The sequence below is a fragment of the Dendropsophus ebraccatus genome, chromosome 9 (assembly GCF_027789765.1).
Source record: "Dendropsophus ebraccatus isolate aDenEbr1 chromosome 9, aDenEbr1.pat, whole genome shotgun sequence".
Taxonomy (NCBI): domain Eukaryota; kingdom Metazoa; phylum Chordata; class Amphibia; order Anura; family Hylidae; genus Dendropsophus; species Dendropsophus ebraccatus.
In genome coordinates this window covers 57,721,936-57,741,983 of record NC_091462.1, presented here as the reverse complement: position 1 = coordinate 57,741,983, position 20,048 = coordinate 57,721,936, and the positions used below count along the sequence as shown (strand labels likewise).

At 44.2% G+C, this 20,048-nt stretch overlaps 1 protein-coding gene across 2 annotated transcripts in view; it reads left to right on the top strand.

The window, feature by feature from the left end:
• The window catches only part of CPO (carboxypeptidase O), a 162,321-nt gene that overhangs the window by 71,147 nt on the left and 71,126 nt on the right, over nucleotides 1-20,048 (top strand). Inside the window, exons 1-2 of one of the 2 annotated variants that reach the window (XM_069983464.1) lie at nucleotides 14,538-14,721; nucleotides 14,835-14,924. In XM_069983464.1, coding sequence (XP_069839565.1) covers nucleotides 14,845-14,924 — 80 coding nt within the window. In that variant the 5' untranslated portion in view covers nucleotides 14,538-14,721; nucleotides 14,835-14,844. Of the gene's footprint in view, nucleotides 1-14,537; nucleotides 14,722-14,834; nucleotides 14,925-20,048 lie in introns of those variants that run through there. The other variant, XM_069983463.1, reaches the window with a different exon arrangement.

The window sequence follows — 20,048 nt, the reverse complement described above, 5'->3', positions numbered from 1 at the left end:
AGCTAGGATTTATAGTGGAGTGGAGGAGAATTCCCTTTTTTCATTTCTTGATGGAGTCCGGGAAGGTGAAATATCTGGATTTTTTTCAGTTCCTTGAGGAGGGGGCTCCCAGGAACTTGAAGCGTGCTCAATGTCCTGTTACATTCATGATATTCAGGGTGTGGGAAAGGTTTAAAGAGCTGGTCGGGGTAGATGGTTTTATAAGTATGTCCCCGTTATGGTATAATTCTAATTTCAGTGAAGTGTATAGATTGGGGATTCTCCCTGGTATGGCTGCGGCATGGGTGAGTAAGATGGGGGATGTGTTGTATGGTGGGAGTGTGCAAGAATGGTCAGTGTTAAAAGCTAGATTTGATCTGTGTGAGAATGTATGGTGGGAATATATACGGTTGAGACATACGTGGAGACGGGAGAAGGAAATGCCTCAGTTATGTAATGTTACCGGCGTCTTTAAGTCCGTTCTAGAAGGGAAAATAAAAGCTAGAGTGGTATCGGTGATATACAGGAATATCATGGAGCAGGTTGCAGTGACCCCAAGAAGTGTGACTGTTTGGGATAGGGAGTTGGCCCCTTTGGAGGAGGATACGTGGGCTATGGTATATAAGAACATAAGGAAGGTATCTAGAAATGGGGGTCATCGTCTGGTCCAGATAAATATAATCCATAGGACTTATTTTACCCCCGTTTTTTTGTTTCGGATTAACAGGAGGGAGGGGGAGGCTTGCCCAAGGTGTGGGATAGAGTCAGCCGGACTCTTGCATATGTTCTGGCAATGTAGCAAAATTGGAAAGTTCTGGATGGAGGTTTTCAAACAGGTTTCGTTGGATGTTGGGTGTGGAGTAGAGCCATCCCCGTTGGCAGCGCTCCTGGGGGTAGACCCTGTATCTGGTCTTAATAAAAGAAAGAAAGGGGAGATTATAAGGAAGATTTTCTATGCCAGAATTTTGATTGCCCGGAAATGGCTCTCTCCAACCCCCCCAACGGTAAATGAATGGAGGATTCTTGCTGTGACATTTGAGCAGTACAATGTGGCGTCTCTTTAGGGACTGACGGAGTGAGTAATTGGGGAGGAGTTCAAGCCAAGGCGGGGGGGGGGGGGGGGTATGGTGGGGGTTATTGTGGAGTTGAAATTGTGAAATGTTATATAAACAGGTAATTTTTTTGCTTTTGCTTCTGTTTATGTTATGCGCAGATAAGTATTGAGCTGTGCAATTAGAGGGTTTTGTATGGTTTTGAAATTTAATAAAAAATTTATAAAAAAAAAAAGGACAGATGATGCGACTATGCACTAGTGATATTGTAAGTACTTAACCTTTGTATTCATATCTATGCAAAAGTGTACCCAATCTCATACTAAGAACACCTGGTTATTGTATTTCTGATATACCATCTGTATATAATCCTTCTATAGATTTTTAAATCATTTGTTTTATAAAATTGCGTTGTATCTTAATTGGTCGCCTTCTTTAAATTCGTATCTGAACCTTTTGCTTAAGAGTTAGCAAAACAAAGAGGGTCTGTTTCCTCTAGTATGGTGTTACTGCTATTCATCCCAATTGTTGTTTTGCTTGGATCAGAATGGAAGGATTATGGGTTAAACTGGATTGCCACTGGGTAAGTGTCTATGGTTAGTGACTATGACATTGAATTGGCTCGAAATTAGGGAATTAATAAATTTTTGTTCCCAACATTTTGTTCACAATAAGAACAATAATGTGTCTGTGCAATGTTTAGTGTTGATCACTGCCTCATCATATCTTCATATTACTTCCACAATAACTAAAGCAATAATCGTACACTATGGAAACAATATATGTTTTGATATACTCACTCTTCTATTTTTTATTGCACTTAAAGGGGTAGTTCAGCAAAAAAAAAAAAAAAAAAATCTTTCAAGTCAACTGGTGCCAGAAAATGCCAGAGATATGTAATTTACTTCTATTTAAAAAATTTTTTTAATCTTCCTGTACTTATCAGCTGCTGTATATCCTGCAGGAAGTGGTATTCTTTCCAGTCTGGAGATCAGGAGAGGTTTTCTATTGGGATTTGTTACAGCTCCAGACAGTTCTTGACATGGACAGAAGAGTCAGCACAGAGCACTGTGTCAGAATGGATAGAATACAGGTGAAATTTTTTAATAGAAGTACATTGCAAATCTGTGGCACTTTCTGGCACTAGTTGAATTGAAAGAAGAAAAAAAAATGAGTGAACTATCCCTGAGTGTTGATATATATTACCAGTCCTGGTTAATTTGTGGCCTGTATTCTTGTGGTCTGTGGTCATTATGATCTTCTGCCCAATTCTTGATGATACCACCTGCAGTTCAGATTAATCAGCCAGATGGAGATTGGCAGGCCAACATATAGTTTTGGAATTTAAAATACTTTAATGGTGCGTTCACACCTACAGGATCTGCAGCTGATTTTCTGCAGCAGATTTCATTTAAATAGCTGAACACAGCATCAAATCTGCTGCAGATCCTGTAGGTGTGAACGCACCCTAACAGTTATTATTTAGAGCGACTCTGTACCCACAATCTGACCCCCCAAACCACTCGTACCTTTGGATAGCTGCTTTTAATCCAAGATCTGTCCTGGGTCCATTCAGCAGGTGATGCAGTTATTGTCCTAAAAAACAACTTTTAAACTGGCAGCCCCATGCCCAAGGGGAGTATCTGTGCCCTAACTTTGCACCACCCCTCCGTCCCTCCTCCCCACCCTCTTCATCAATAGGAATGCCACTGGAACATTTTCTCCTGTCTGAACATTACACAGGTGCCTTAACGATCCAGCCTATGTACCATGCTAACACAGATGGGGAATAGGACACAATCTGCCTGGAGCATTCCTAAAGATGAGGAGGGCGGGGAGGAGGGACAGAGAGGGTGTGCCAGCCTAATGCATACATAATCTAAGCCCCGTTAGGCACGGGGCTGCCAGTTTAAAAGTTGTTTTTTAGGACAATAGCTGCATCACCTGCCGAACGGACCCCAGGACAGATCTTGGATTAAAAGCAGCTATCCAAAGGTACAAGCGGATTGGAGGAGTCAGATTGTGGGTACAGACACTTTAAGGAAAAATGCAATGTACCTACAAAGGTTTTGTTTAGCCGTGATCTGGAACAACATAGTATAAAGGTATTAATGTTTTATTACATTTTAAATCCTACTAATGTACCTTGCTAATATCATCAGAATTCTAAAAAAATATTAAATTTAGTTAGAAAAAGTTTACTAAAGAGCATCAGTGATACATTTACTATGAAATTCCAGATAATGTAGAAGGAAACTTTAATAGATCTCCATTTTACTTGTTTGATAAATACAGAGCGATAACAAGTAGCACACACAATGCACATCATTCGAATACAACTGGTGTAATTTGTTGCAGCCAAGATATTCCATCTAGCTTGCTTCTGAGATGATTAAAGGCACAGTTGTTGTGGGATTCCTGCCAACAGTGGGCAGCCTTTGATGGGTGAGATTTGTGTGGCATAACAGGGTCTTAATAAGATGCCAAGCATATTTTAAGCTCTTTGTTAGATTTCAGATTTTCAGCACCTTTCCACCCTGAAGCTGTTTTCTCAGTATTGTAACATGTATGAGGTAAAACTAGGGCCCTATCTACAAGAACACTCGTTAAAATAGCAATTCAAGTATATGAAATGAAAGAATCCTATGTGATCCTATGAGGTGTGTAGTCTTTCCTGATGTTTTCTTTGTAGTAGGTTTACAAAAGTATAATATACCCTTGTACAAAGAAGTAAATATACTGCATAAAGGTTTGGTTCTGTTTGGAGAATCTCTTTTTGTTAGAAGAGTATATCTATGTTAATTTCCCGAGATGTAGACTCCATCAAAAGAGGGGGAGTGGGGAACACAATAATATCAGTATTGAAGAAAAACGTGCTCTTCAGTCTCTGAAAGAGGATGGTGAAATTATAGTTAAGCCAGGTGATAAAGGCCGATCAGTTGTAATCATGGATCCGTAGCACCTACAGTACATACGTGAAATACGTCAGCTTTCTGACAGAACTACATATATGAAGGTAGCAAAAGATACTACTTAAATGATTAAGAACCTGATTGTACAGTTGGTTCAAAAGTACAGTAACTTGAATGTGATCGATGACAAACTGAGTAAATTTCTCATTAACCCCTTGAGGACCCGGCCCAAAATGACCCAGTGGACCAGGCCAAATTTTGTGATTTTGACCTGTTTCACTTTATCCATTAATAATGTCTAGATGCTTTTACATATCCTAATGATTCTGAGATTGTTTTCTCGTGACATATTCTACTTTATATTACTGGTAAATTTGAGTGGATATTTATAGCGAATCCTTATGAAAAATCACAAAATAATGTGAAAAATTGTGAAAATTTTCATTTTTCTAACTTTGAAATATTCTGCCTGTAAGGAAAATAGTTATAACACATAAATTAGACACTAAATAACATTTGCAATATGTCTACTTTATGTTGGCAGCATTTTTTAAACTTGCTTTCAATTTTTTAAGACACTAGAAAGCTTAAAAGTTAAGCAACAATTTCCCAAATTTTCGAGAAAATTTCAAAATCAGATTTTGTTAGGGACCAGTTGAGGTTTGAAGTGAATTTAAGGGGATTGTATATTATAACCCCCCCACAAATCACCCCATTTCAGAAACTGCACCCCATAAACTGTTCAAAATCACTCCCAAAAAGTTTTTTAACTCTTTAGTTGAGTCACAGAAATAAAAGCTAAATGTGTAAGAAAATTGAAAATTTCAATTTTCTGTGCACAAATTATATTGTAATCCAATTTCTCTCATAATAGAAAACCTATTACCAGAGAAATGCACCACAAAATTTATTGCCCTGTTTCTGCAGTTTAGAAAAATACCCCATATGTGGACATAAAATGCCAAGTGGGCGCTAGGAGAGCCTCCAAAGGGAAGGAGCGTCGTTTGGATTTTGGAAGCTGGATTTGGCCAGATTGGAGGACGGAGGCCATGTCGGGTTCGCAGAGCCCCCGTGCTGCCAAAACATTGTAAACCCCCCACAAGTGACCCCATTATGGAAACTACACCCCTCAAGGAACGTAACAAGGAGTATAGAGGCAATATGGACCCCACTGGTGACCGGTACAAATGTGGAACAATGTGCCGTGAAAATGAAAAAAATTATATTTTAAACTAAAATGTTAGTCTAGCCTCGATTTATTCGTTTTCACAAGGGGTTAAAAAAGAAAAAACCTGCTACACATGTAGAGCAATTCCCCACGAACGCGGAAATACCCCACATGTGGACGCTTATTGCCAAGCGGGCGCTAGGAGAGCCTCCAAAGGGAAGGAGCGCCGTTTGGATTTTGGAAGCTGGATTTGGCCAGATTGGAGGACGGAGGCCATGTCGGGTTCGCAGAGCCCCTGTGCTGCCAAAACATTGTAAACCCCCCACAAGTGATCCCATTATGAAAACTACACCCCTCAAGGAACGTAACAAGGGGTATAGTGAGCATATGGACCCCACTGGTGGCAGGCACAATGTGCTAAGAAAATGAAAAAGTACTTTTTTTTTACCAAAAATTTAGGGTAGCCTCAATTTTTTCTTTTTCACAAGGGGTAAAAAAAGAAAAAAACCTGCTACACATGTAGAGCAATTCCCCACGAACACGGAAATACCCCACATGTGGACGCTTATTGCCAAGTGGGCGCTAGGAGAGCCTCCAAAGGGAAGGAGCGCCGTTTGGATTTTGGAAGCTGGATTTGGCCAGATTGGAGGACGGAGGCCATGTCGGGTTCGCAGAGCCCCCGTGCTGCCAAAACATTGTAAACCCCCCACAAGTGACCCCATTATGGAAACTACACCCCTCAAGGAACGTAATAAGGGGTATAGTGAGCATATGGACCCCACTGGTGGCAGGCACAATGTGCTAAGAAAATGAAAAATTACTTTTTTTTTACCAAAAAGTTAGGGTAGCCTCAATTTTTTCTTTTTCACAAGGGGTTAAAAAAGAAAAAAACCTGCTACACATGTAGAGCAATTTCCCACGAACACGGAAATACCCCACATGTGGACGCTTATTGCCAAGTGGGCGCTAGGAGAGCCTCCAAAGGGAAGGAGCTCCGTTTGGATTTTGGAAGCTGGATTTGGCCAGATTGGAGGACGGAGGCCATGTCGGATTCGCAGAGCCCCCGTGCTGCAAAAACATTGTAAACCCCCCACAAGTGACCCCATTATGGAAACTACACCCCTCAAGGAACGTAACAAGGGGTATAGTGAGCATATGGACCCCACTGGTGGCAGGCATAATGTGGAACAATGTGTTGTGAAAAAGAAAAAATGAAATTTTCATTTTCACAGCACATTGTTCCACCTATGTGCCTTCCACCAGTGGGGTCCATATGCTCACTATACCCCTTGTTAGATTCCTTGAGGGGTGTCCTTTCCATAATGGGGTCACTTGTTGGCAGTTTCCACTGTTTTGGTAGCACGGGCCCTTTGAAAAATCAACATGGCCACCATCCTCCATTCTGTCCAAATCCAGCTCTCAAAACGGTACTCCTTCCCTTTGGAGGCTTTCCTTGTGCCCGCTTGGCACTTTAAGTCCACATGTGGGGTATTTCCATACACAGGGGCAAATTCTCTACATGTTTAGTGGGTATTTTTTTCTTCTAAGCTCTTGTGAAAATGAAAGATTCCAGGATAGACCAACATTTTTGTCTAAAAAAAGTACATTTTTTAGACTAAAAGGTTAGTCTAGCCTGGAATCTTTCATTTTTCTCAAGGGGTTAAAAGCGGGTTGGAGTGGGAATGAGTAGAGCAATTTCCTCCGAAGGGGGAAATACCCCACAAGTGGACTTACATTACTACGTGGACACAGGACAAGCCTCCAAAAGGACTGAGTAGTGCCCTTTTGAGGCCGGAATGCCCATTTGAGCCCTCATGCTACACGGACCTCACTGGTGACAGGCACATAGGTAGGGTTAAAAGAGAAAAATAAATTAGACATGCACGGAGTTGGCTGACAGTTGCAGACATTCTCAGGAAAATAAATAGAAAAATGCCCAAGCAAAAGGACGCCATTACAGAAACTACACCACCCAAGAAATGTATTTAGGAGGTGTAGGATGCAAAAGCATTTAAAACATTTATTTTCCTGGACTGAATGTGCTGCAGTAGTTGAAAATTAGAAATACCAATTTTCACACTGCTCAACTGTAAGGCCAGTATGACTCTCCACGTCGGCATTTGATGCCGTCATGGAAAGTCTGCCCTCCACTAAAGAGCCAGTTCACACTGAGTAAACACGGCGTTATTCCGTGGCGGACCTCTCCGCCGTGCTCAGTGTGCTGCTGTAAGTGAATGAGAGGGTGCTCGCTGGTCCGCTCCCTGTCCTCTCCGCTCAAACTAGCGTGCGCCCTCTCATTCGCTTACAGCAGCACACTGAGCACAGTGGGATTTACACCGTGTTTACTCATTGTGAATTGGCCCTAAGGGTGCGTTCACACCGAGCAAAATCGTTGGAATTCCACTGCGGAGGTCTCCACCATGGAATTCCACCTGCCCCAGTGTAAACCAGTGTGTCTATGGGAGGGCTTGCACGCCTCCGCTCAAAGAACTGACATGTAAATTCTTAGAGCGGAGACGCGCGAGCCCTCCCATACACACACTGTTTGACACTGAGGCAAGTGGAGCTCCACTTTGGAATTCCCATATTTTGCTCAGTGTGAACATGCCCTAATTATGCCGTGTATGTCCCTTCTAGAAAAAAAAAACCAAAATCTGGCTCTAATTGTAAGCCTGCAAATACAATGGGCCTTGGGAGCCCATGTGTATTTGAGGTCTAAATTAGGAGATAGGCACGGCATTGGCTGACAGTTGAAACATAGAAGCTCAACTGTCAGGCCAGTATGACTTTCCACATCGGCATGTGATGCCGACATGGAAAGTCTGCCCTCCACTAATTATGCCGTGTATGGGTCTATTTACACAGAAAGATTATCTGACAAATTATCTGCCAAAGATTTGAAGCCAAAGCCAGGAATGGATTTGAAAGTGGAGAAATCTCAGACTTTCCTTTACGACCTGATCTCTGTTTATAGTATGTTTCCAAAGCTGGAAACAGACTATAAGCAGAGATCAGGTCATAAAGGAAAGCCTGAGATTTCTCCTCTTCCAAATCCATTCCTGGCGTTGGCTTCAAATCTTTGGCAGATAATCTTTCCGTGTAAATGGACCCTATGTACCCTATATAAAAAATAAAATAAAATAAAAATAAACCCTACATGTGGCCAGTAGAGATGAGCGAACTGTTCGGACTTTTGGTCCGATGGCATCGGCGCTCTCTCGTAATGCCTGTGTTCCTGGCTGCATATTTGCGCTCCCGGGAATATGTGGCCAGTATATTCCAGGGAATCCATGTTGAATTCCCTGGAATATCCTGCCCGCATATTCGCGGGAGCACAACTATGCAGCCGGGATCACAGGCATGACGAGAGAGCGACCAAAAGTCAAACGGTCCGCTCATCTCTAGTGGCCAGTGACCAGAAGTGGAAAGGACAAATTTGGAAATTTTGCAGGTTGGGAATTAATACTCCATGGACGTATGGTACGTCTTGAAGCATTCTTTCATGCAGAGGCCAGGTTTATCAGGACATGTATCACACTGAAAACACGTGTCCTTTCTAAACCCCCTTTTGTAGCACACGCGACACCTTTTCTGGCTTTTGCCCTTCTTGCCAGTGTGAGGGACTTCGCCAGGAAAGTGCTGCCCTGGCACGATACGGGGACCTCCAGTTGCAGCTGCAGAAGTACTAGGCCCTCCTCCTTCTCCTCCACAAAAAATCAGAGCCTTGACAACTGCCTCCTGAAACTGGAGGAATTTCCCAGGGTGGCCGGCACAACGGTAAAGTACAAACGCGTTGTACATTGCCGTTTGGACCATGTGCACGGCTAACTTTTTGTACCAGATGTTTGTTTTCCGCAGAGCACTATATGGCTTGAGGACTTGATCTGAAAGATCAACTCCTCCCATATACCGATTGTAGTCCAAAATACAATCGGGTTTGAGTGCTACTGCGGTGGTACCGCGGACAGGAACAGGGGTCGTGCCAGGACCATGGATAGTAGTCAAAATAAGGACATCTTGTTTGTCCTTATATTTGACTAATACCAGGTTGTCGCTACAATGGGCCTTGAAGACACCCCGTCGCAGTACTTCTGCCACAGGAGATCTCGGGAGGCCTCTCTGATTTTTCCTCACAGTGCCGCAAGCTACAGTAGCTCGAGCTCTGAGGGATTTGAAAAGAGGGAGACTGGTATAAAAGTTATCCACAAAGAGGTGGTAACCTTTATCCAGTAGTGGGAACATCAGTTCCCACACAAGCTTCCCACTAACTCCCAGAGTGGGGGGACATTCTGGAGGGGGGGGGGGCACCTTGCATTATCGTTGTAATGCAGGAATTTGAGGATGGCCTCAAAGCGATGCCTTGTCATGGCCATCCGGTGTATTGGAGTGTTATATAAAATATCCACACTCCAATACTGCCTAATTCGGGGGTTTTTAACTAGCCCCATGTGCAGCAGAAGACCCCAAAACGTGGTCATTTCTGCTGCATCAACTGGGGTCCAGCTGTGGGATCCCGAAAAAAAAGAGGAGACTGGGTGCTGAGCCAGAAACTGCTGGGCGTACAAATTAGTTTGCACGACCATCAGACTTATCAGTTCTTCACTGAAAAAGAGCTTAAAAAAGTCTATTTCAGTGAAGCCTGAGGGGTCAAATTGGATTCCCGATTGTCCCACAAAATCGGGAATCTGTGGCTCAAAATTGGGGGGGACTGGGGTCCAGATGGGCTCACTTGTATGGGGGGCTGGGGTGGAGATGGGGTCACTGGGGTGGAGATCGGGGGAGGCTGCCCGAGGCGTTCGCCTTGGACGCCTTCGGCGCCTTGGGGGTTCATCATCGCTACATGATGAAGAGGAGGAGGAGGAGGTCGAAACGAGGAAAGTAGGATATTCCTCTTCTCCCTCACTGGCTGTATCGGTGTCAGAGGCAATAAGAGCATATGCCTCTTCAGCCGAATACAGACGATGGGACATTTTTTTAAGATTTAGATATGGGGGTTATGTAAATCAGTAAAATTTATTTATGTGTAGTTTGTGTTTTTTACACTTACACTTTTCAAGGGAAAAAAACCTGTGCCCACTTGTTGCTGATCAGTGAATAGTCACTGATCAGAACAAGAGAGACAGGGGGGATGGCAGAGGGGTGGGCAGGTGAGGGGATGGGTGGCGGAAGAACTGTCTGAGTGGGCAAAGAGAGTCAGGGGGAAGAAGCTGGCACAGGGGTGGGCAGGTGAGGTGGCCAGGTGAGGGGGAGGGTTGCAGAGGAACGGTCTGAGTGGGCAAAGTGACTCAGGGGGGAGAGGCTGGTACAGGGGTGGGTCGGTGAGGTGGGCAGGTGAGGTCTGAGGGGGCAAAGAGAGGCAGAGGGACTGGGCAGCACGGACGCAAAAAAAAGGGGGAAAAAAGTATTTGTTAGAGAAAAAAAAGGGGCACACTTATTGCTGATCAGTGATTAGTCGCTGATCAGAACAAGAGAAACGGGGCGGTGGGTGGGGGTTGGAGGAACAAAGAGGCAAGGGTGGAGGATAACACAGGGGTGGGCAGGTGAGGTGGGGGGGAACTGTCTGAGGGGGCAAAGAGGGGCAGAGAGGATGGCACAGGGGTGGGCAGGTGGAGGATGGCACAAGGGTGGGCAGGTGGAGGATGGCACAGGGGTGGGCAGGTGGAGGATGGCACAGGGGTGGGCAGGTGAGGCTGGTGGAGGAACGGTCAAAAAGAGGCAGGGGGAGGCTGGCACAGGGGTGGGAAAGTGAGGTGGGCAGGTGAGGGGGCGGTGCGGAGGAACGGTCTGAGGGGGGCAAAGAGAGGCAGGGGGACCGCTAGCAGCACAGAGGATGCTGCTAGCAGGATCTCCCTGCACACACTATGCCACAGACGGATGCGACAGCACGGGCAGCACGGAGCGGCGCAGGGGAAAACAAGCAAAAAATTTTTATTTTTTACAAAAAAAAAACTTGTGCCCACTTGTTGCTGATCAGTGATGAGTCACTGATCAGAACAAGAGAGACAGGAGCAGCAGCAGCAGTAGAACTACTGCTGCTGCTGCTGCTGCACAGTCACAAATTTCAGGGGATCAGCCAGGCAGCACACAGTGGGCACTGCTGGCTGATCACCCTGCACTATGCCACCAACGAGGCTGGCACAGATGGGGGGGGAGCACAAAAACAGTGGGAGGGCACAGGGGAGAAGGAGAGGATGACAGGGGGGAGAAGAAGAGGATGACAGGGGGGAGAAGAGGAGGAAGACAGGGGGGAGAAGAGGGGGAAGACAGGGGAGGAAGGGGGGCAGAAGCTGATGGGAAGAGGGGGGGGGAGATGGCACAGGGGGGAATGGGACAGGGGGCGGATATCACAGGTGGGCGGATGGCACATGGGGGGCGGATCTCACAGGGGGGCGGATGGCACAGGGGGCGGATCAAAAAGGGGGGCGGATGGCACAGGGGGCGGATCAAACAGGGGGGCAGATGCCACAGGGGAGCGATGGCACAGGGGGGCGATGGCGCAGGGGGGGCGATGGCAGGGCACAACGGGGCACAGCAGCGGGCAGCGGGCAACTCACAATCACCCTCTCTGCTCGCAGATCCTGACGAAAAGGAGGGCGAGCAGGGAGGGATCAATATTTAGAAACGCCCGCCTCGCCCGTGATTGGCCAGTTACTGGCAAACGGCCAATCCGGGCGATCGGGGGGCGGGGGTCACGTGGCACACGGGGCTCGGCATAACCGTGATTGGTGCTGTCTCTGACAGCACCAATCACGGTTTATTAACGTCATACCCGCCCACAATGCACCGGTATCGCTGTGATTGGCTGCCCTTAATTCGCCAGCCACTCACAGCGATCGTGATGGCGTGGGGGACGCGATTCCGCGGCTGCAGGTGAGTAAAAGGTCGCTGCTGAAAGGATCAGCAGCGATCTTTACTTTATATGTTATTATTAACCCCCTGCAGCCGCGGAATGCCCTGGACGTAACGTTACGTCATGGGTCGTCTGGGGACAGACTTCCATGACGTAACCCTACGTCCAGGGTCGTCTAAGGGTTAATAATGATCCAGTTTTGCCGGTAATATATATCTTGCCAAAGGTCCACAAAAGATTGATTGATCCACCAGGTAGGCTTAGGGCCCTATTCCACCGGACGATTATCGTTCAGATTATCGTTAAATCATTCGAATATAAACGATAATCGTTCGGTTGAAATGCAGTTAACGATTAACGACCGAACGAGAAATCGTTGATCGCTTTATAAGACCTGGACCTATTTTTATTGTTGCTCGTTCGCAAATTGTTCGCATTGAATAAGATGTCGTTCGGTCGTTCGCAGTAGATACGAGCGCAATAGCGAAGAAAAAACGATCGCAAATACGATCATAAGTAACGATTATCGTTCCATGGAAATCAGTGAACGTTTTCAGGTCTTTCGCAATAGCGGTCTTTTGAGATCGTTAATCGTTAACGATTATGCAAACGATAACGATCCTGTGGAATAGGACTCTTATAGTGGCATCGACTAACTCTGTTCTCACACCACTTTCCGTAGTATTGGAGAAAATGCTTACACCATTAATCAAGCACACAAAGTCATTTCTACTTGATACCTCCCACTTCCTGTCCATTATTCGTAACCTTTCCACAGGCAGAGATTTGGCTCGTAACGATTGACGTTGAGAGTTTGTATACGTCCATCGAGCACCAAGAGGGCATGGATGCCGTACGTAAATTGCTCAAGTCTAGTGGTTATAATGATGGACAGAAAGAATTCATCTTAGACATGCTATGAGTAGTTTTACACTACAATTACTTTCTGTTTCAGGATGATTATTATATTCAGCAGCGGGGATCCGCAATGGGCGCGAACATGGCCCCCCCTTACGCAAATGCCTATATGGCAGACTTAGAGGAAAAATATGTCTATCGTCATCATTATTTCAAAAACTGTTGCATGGAATCGTTTCATAGACGATATATTCTGCGTATGGGCGAGGCCATGTTCGACTCTGGTACAGTTCCATGATGAGATAAATAAGGTGTACCCAGAATAGAAGTTTACTATGGAACATAGCCAGGTTGATTTTCTGGACACAACAGTCTATATCAATGAACAGAGACAATTAATTACTGACTTGTACAAAAAAATTACCGATAGAAATAGTATACTTCACTTTTCTAGTGGTCATGCCCATTCCACTTAAAGAGCTATACCTAAATCACAATATCAGAGAGCGAAAAGGATAGGATGGGAGATGAAGCATTACAGGATCCCTGAGATAACAAAGGTCTTTCTGCGTAATGCTTGGAGATTATACTATATTATAGAGGATGCTGGAATGTATATGAGGAACCTCCCTTTAATAAAGGAGCTGTTTCCTTAGGTCAGCCCCTGTCCATATTTATTGTTAGGTCATATGGACATCAAAAAAGTGGGTACTCTACTCCTGGGCTGTCATAACAGCATTATGCAGAGCTGTGAACTGGGCCTTCCTCCAAACCTCCCCAACCTTGCAACCTCTGCCACCTTTCCAGCCACATTCAAAGCCACCCTACCCCTTCTCCTGGACTGCTCCTAGACAATATACTCTCTGGCTGCTTTTGAGGCCCCACCCGGTGCACACACGCACAATGATTATGATGATGTAATTGGGTGCATAGGTCTGTCGGCCTCTCATTGCAGAGATTTGTAAAGCGCGGGGGGGTGGGGGGTGGGGGGAGGCCATTAGACAGCTCCCTGCAGTGTCCAGTGCAGTGCTCCATTCTTATAAGAGTGAATGACATTTACAGACAGAGGAGCAAATTCCTCATCCCTCTTTTTTCTGTCAGAGTCAGCAAAAGCATGACCTGAAATCATTCACCATAATACACGCAACAATAGTCATTACAATCTTGATTACTCCTGTTTGTATACTCTAGGATACAAACGATGGTAATAACAAACGAATGATGTGTACATACACCAAAAGTTTTGCAAACACGTGATCCACTCCCTGGCCTCCTTCCCGACCACCAAAGTAGTCACGCAGACTCCCACTGACGGACAGAGCAGTCTCTGGCCGGGGAGTGAATGTGCCAGCTGCCGCAGTCTCTAGCTGGCAGTCTCTCACCCGACTCCTGATCAGTACAGGTTTTAGCAGTGGCACTTGCTGTAATCAATAACTTTTGATATGACTAATGCCATGTCAGAAGTTATTATTGATGACAGGTACAAAAAAAAAAAGTTATTTTTAAACTAATGCAGCCATCAAATGTTTTCACACACAATCATAAATATGAAAGTAACATTGTACTATATAATGCACACCTACACAAGAGGAGCTTGCATTGTATCTGTATAATGGCATATCTGTACAATGTGTGGTAATAAAATATCTTTTCATTGTTTTCTCACTATGCCGGTTCTGGTTGGCTGTTGTCTATTGTGGAAAAGCAGAGCTCCTCACTCATCACATCATATGATCTCTCCTATTAAGGATCTAGACAATGCTAGTTAAATTAAACAAGGACAATGACATATCCTACTCAGAATGCCGGGGTGTCTGATGCCACAGAACAAGGATTAAAGTGATTTGGCCTTCAGGGACGGTTTCAGGAGAATTCCTAACAGCTCCTCTGCCTCAGATAGGTGTGAGTAGTAACATTGCTGGAAGTGTTCTGCACCAAGCAGGTGATCACTCTTCCAAAGTCCAGTCAGCAGCCAGCAGTTTACAGTCTGTTATCCCACTTGTGTCTTTATGCAGCTTGGACAAGATGTATTTCATTCTCTGGAATGCCGGCGTTCTGGGAATTCTGATACCACAGGTGCTGGGCATGAAGATGAACTATGATGGGTAAGAATTTCCTTTCTTTATTGCATACAAATCACTGCTACATTTCATTACACATTGCAGATTTGTATTAATAGTAGTAGGATTTTAATAAATGCATTGTGCCAGTTTCTTTGTAGATTCATTGCATGTAGCATCTAGTGAAAAAAAAAGGTGTTTAATTTCATGTCTGGATAAAAATTCCTAAACCAGTATAGTGCCTGGATGCCTTGTCTGCTTCAATGCTGCCATAAATCTACGCCATGGATCTGTCACTGCCTTGTAAGAGCATGTGTGTCCTTGGAAGTTTGTTCCTCTGGCAGCCAGCTATGGGAGTGCATGTCACTCATTATTTCTGGGACTTCAGGTGCATCAGGTCAAGTCAGAGAGCAGTCATGTGTATTACTACAATTAAAGAGATCTGCAATCATTAACTTCAAAGTGTTTATAATTGAGGTATCTAATGCTGCGTTTACACGGAACGATAATTCGCCCAATGGTACGATTAACGACTTTGAAGTAACTATTTTTCTTTTATAACGATCAGCGTTTAGACGGAACGATATATCGTTCGGAAAATCGTTCGCTTAAGCCTATCTCGCCCATAGGTAAAATAGGTGAACGACTGTTTACACGGAACGATCTGCAAATTTTTTGCAAACGACGAACGATGATTTAAGAACATGTTCAAATATCAAAATGAACGATTTCTCGCTCATCGTTCGATCGTTTGTTGCGTTTACACGTATGATTATCGTTTGAATTCGATCGTTATAGTGCAAATTCGCACGATAATCGTTCTGTGTAAACGCAGAATAATGGAAAACAAATTTCTTTCTAATAAAAGACAGTGGAGTAAGGGCTGTGTCAGTTTCCATACATGTATGCACCTACTTACACATTCTATATTCATTATACGCCATTATTTAAGGGGAACTATCATCACGTTAGACTAATCTAACCTGCTGATAACCCCCTATTGTGCAGAGGTATCAGCAGGTTAGATTTGTCTAACCTGATGATAGTTCCCCTTTAAGACAAAATAACACATAGCCATAAAGAATATGGTCCATGTCCATAAAGAATAATGTAGAGACTCTTGTGTATACCATGTGTATAACTGTTCTAGTCGGTGTGCCATTCATAAGCTGTTCGCCATCTTGGTAACTCCTTTTTCTCTATGAGTTTTTCTTAATGCCACCCACAGCAGCAGAATCTCACCACATGGCACTGGCTTTGTTCTGAATTCTAAGCAGGAGGGATAGATTAGTGACATATGTCCTCTAACTCTGCAGAGTCTCAGTGTATCCCTATGATAGTTGTATTTCTCTGTTGGATCTTGAGAATAGAAGGCTGGGGAGAGCAGTGTGAAGCTGCATCTTATAGGATACACAGTTCTGCACCAAGCAAGTAAAAGAAATAGGTCAGTCAGAGGAGATATCAGGCTGCAGATCCTCATTGTAGATTTCTTAGATGTAGAAATGGTGAGAAGGAAGGGTGGGGAGGGATTTAAAGGGGACCTGTGGTCAGTATAAAAATTTTTTAGGCTAGACTGTTTTAAAGCCCCACTTTTTGCTACACCCTCCACATAGCCACATAGGAATTTTATTATTTGGTTGACTAGCTACACCTGAATACTCCCACATGGGCAGGCGAATCATGTGAAGTGAACATAAGGCTAAGGGTGTAAATCAGGCAAATGGGATGTGAATATGCGGGTGAGGAGGTGGGAATCAGGCAAAGGGGGTATGAATATGAGGCACACATGACTCAGACACCCTTCAAGCCTAGTATTCATACTACTTTTTAAAATAAAGTTCATGTCCGTCTGAGCATTCAGGGAAAAGTGCAGATAGGAGCGGCAGAGAGTAGCAGCAAAATAAAAACAGCATTGAATCAGGGTACCAGAGAATACAAAATGATAGACAAAATATATTATTTTTTACACTGACCTCAGGTAATAAATGCTGATATAATCTTTTAGATCACAGGAAGTACTACTGAGTATCACATGACCCAGCAACCAATAATGAAAGGGTAGAACTGAGATAGTATGAAACAAACTACTGTGAGGTTATGTTCAAAGACAAGTTTTGCCTGTTTTAAGGCCATAAAACACCCTTAACAAATGGCCAAAAGTCTGCCATTTTTTTTTTTACTATTGAGTTTTATTGAACTTACTAGTAAAACAGCCATTTACCCATCTGACATTCACAATATAATTTCATGGCTGTAACTTTTTAGGCCCTAAAATTAAAAACTATATGTGAACATAGACTTAAAATATTGCCAATAAACCTAGCATTATGTGTAAAAAAATATATTTGCTGGCGTGCATATTTAACTGCACCTGATATAAAGGTGCAGTACTGTATATTCATTTGCTTCTTACTTTATACTATAAAGGTGCAGTGATATAAACACCATCCAGTGTTTGCATGTTCCTGCAACCATCAGAGCTCTGACAGCCGCAGGAAACTTTATTTCCATACGGTCCATTTGTGCATGGAAGATTAATAACGCCCGCTGATCCACGACCAGCGGCTTTTATCAATTGGCATGATCATTTTTTTGCATGCCCACTCCAAACAACTGCCCTTGTTGGTGCAGCATGTGCAAGAATCGGGCAGCATTGCATTGATTTCAATGCAATGCCGCCTAGGCTGAAAAGAATGTCTGCTCTTTTCATTAAAAACAGCGGCCATTCTTTTTAAAAAAGAGTATTTTATGTAAACATACCCTAAAAGTAAATAATGAGACTGAAAATTAATTTTAGATCACTTTTTTTTTCAATAATGTGAATGCTATTAAAATGTTAGGCTGTGTTTGTGGCGTTTATTTTGTGTTAATGATGCATGTTTGCACCAATTTTGATATTAATCTGTCAGAAATTGTGACATTGTGGTATACTGGTGACATTTGTGATGGAATTGTGGCAAAAAAAAATGTGCCATTTTACCATGATTGCAGCGTCAAAATCATGGCAAAAAGGCACCATTAACTTAAAGTGCTTGTCCAGCCAAATTTTTTTTTCTTTAAAATCAACTGGTTTCAGAAAGTTATATACATTTGTAATTTACTTCTATTTAAAAATCTTAAGTCTTCCAGTACTTATCATCTGCTGTATGTCCCGCAGGAAGTGGTGTATTCTTTCCAGTCTGATACAGTGCTCTCTGCTGCCATCTCTGTTTGTGACAGGAACCGTCCAGAGCAGGAGATGTCCAGAGATGGGGATTTGCTACTGCTCTGGACAGCTCCTGTCATGGACAGAGGTGGCAGCAGAGAGCACTGTGTCAGAGTGGAAAGAATAAACGACTTCGTGCAGGACATACAGCAGCTGATAAGTACTGGAAGATTTTTAAATAAAAGTAAATTACAAATCTATATAACTTCTGAAACCTGTTGATTTGAAAGAAGAAGATTTTCTCTAAACTAAACGCTATGTACACGGCCTTAGAAACAGAGAAAATGCAAAAGCATAAAGATCTAATAGACTTTGATGGCCAAATTGTGTCTCTTACAACAGCAGGTCTTGGGGGAGGGTATTCCCAGCACATTATTGGCTGCATTTACTGAGACAGCTCGGGAAGAATTGCAACAGAAAGTTTATTAACAGGAGAAAAACATTGCATAACTGATCATTATACAGAGAATAAAGTGTGTCGGTGTGCACGGCTTTAACGGTACATTAACCCTTTAGAGACATTTCTGGGCTGTCACGGCTGTTATTAATGCCATTAGAGACCCCTTCATGGTGCTGTTATTTCTCATTTTTTCCATTTCAGAGGATGGGACCATAGCCAGGCTATGTGCCAGTAATAGTCACACAATTGCTTCCTTTCCCTAACTTTTCTAGCCAATCACTGCACAAACTCCTCTCTGCTATACTATGCCGCAATGCTTGTAAAAGTGCACAGAACACTGTACTGGGGGCGGGGCCGTATTTACCACTAGGCACCCGTAGTCCGATGACTGGGGCAGCACCTCCCGTTTAATTGGTGAGTGAAGATGGGGGGTTCTGCAGGTAGAGTGCCTAGGGGCAGCAGCTTCCCCCTTGCTGGGGGAATATTTACACAGTACAGTACTATAGATCAGTGTTTCTCAACCTTTTTAAGCCAAGTACCCCCATGCGACAAGTACCCCAAGGATGCGATCGGTTATAATCTTTGCCCTAGGCTAGATTCACGTGTACGTTTTGCAGCAAAATCCACTGCGATACTCTGTAATGTTATGGCCTATGGTTTTGCATTCTCACAGCAGATTTTCATTCAGCTACAAGAATGCAGCCACAACCTATTTAACTTATTAGTTGCCAGGCCTTACAGATCATACTTTCCTGACAACACTCCCACCTGCTTCTCAGTCTCGCATGTCACTGGCAGCCAGGCCAGCCAATCAGTGGCTGCGGCGGGCAGTCAGTGAGTCGAGAGCCAGGGTAGCAGGCAGAATCTTGGACAGGTAATGATATGCCCCTTTCAGCTAGCTATGCCCCTGGTGCAAGATATTTCCCCTGCAGCCACATTTGCCCATTTTGGCTAGGTATGCCTCTTGCAGCCAGATACCTCCCCCATGTAGCCAGATACCTCCCCCATGTAGCCAGATACCTCCCCCATGTAGCCAGATACCTCCCCCATGTAGCCAGATACCTCCCCATGTAGCCAGATACCTCCCCCATGTAGCCAGATACCTCCCCATGTAGTCAGATACCTCCCCATGTAGCCAGATACCTCCCCCATGTAGCCAGATACCTCCCCCATGTAGTCAGATACCTCTCCCATGTAGTCAGATACCTCTCCCATGTAGTCAGATACCTCTCCCATGTAGTCAGATACCTCTACCATGTAGCCAGATACTTTCCCATGTAGTCAGATACCTCTCCCATGTAACCAGATACCTCCCCATGTAGCCAGATACCTCCCCCATGTAGCCAGATACCTCCCCATGTAGTCAGATACCTCCCCATGTAGCCAGATACCTCCCCCATGTAGCCAGATACCTCCCCCATGTAGTCAGATACCTCTCCCATGTAGTCAGATACCTCTCCCATGTAGTCAGATACCTCTACCATGTAGCCAGATACTTTCCCATGTAGTCAGATACCTCTCCCATGTAGTCAGATACCTTATCCATGTAGCCAGATACTTCCCA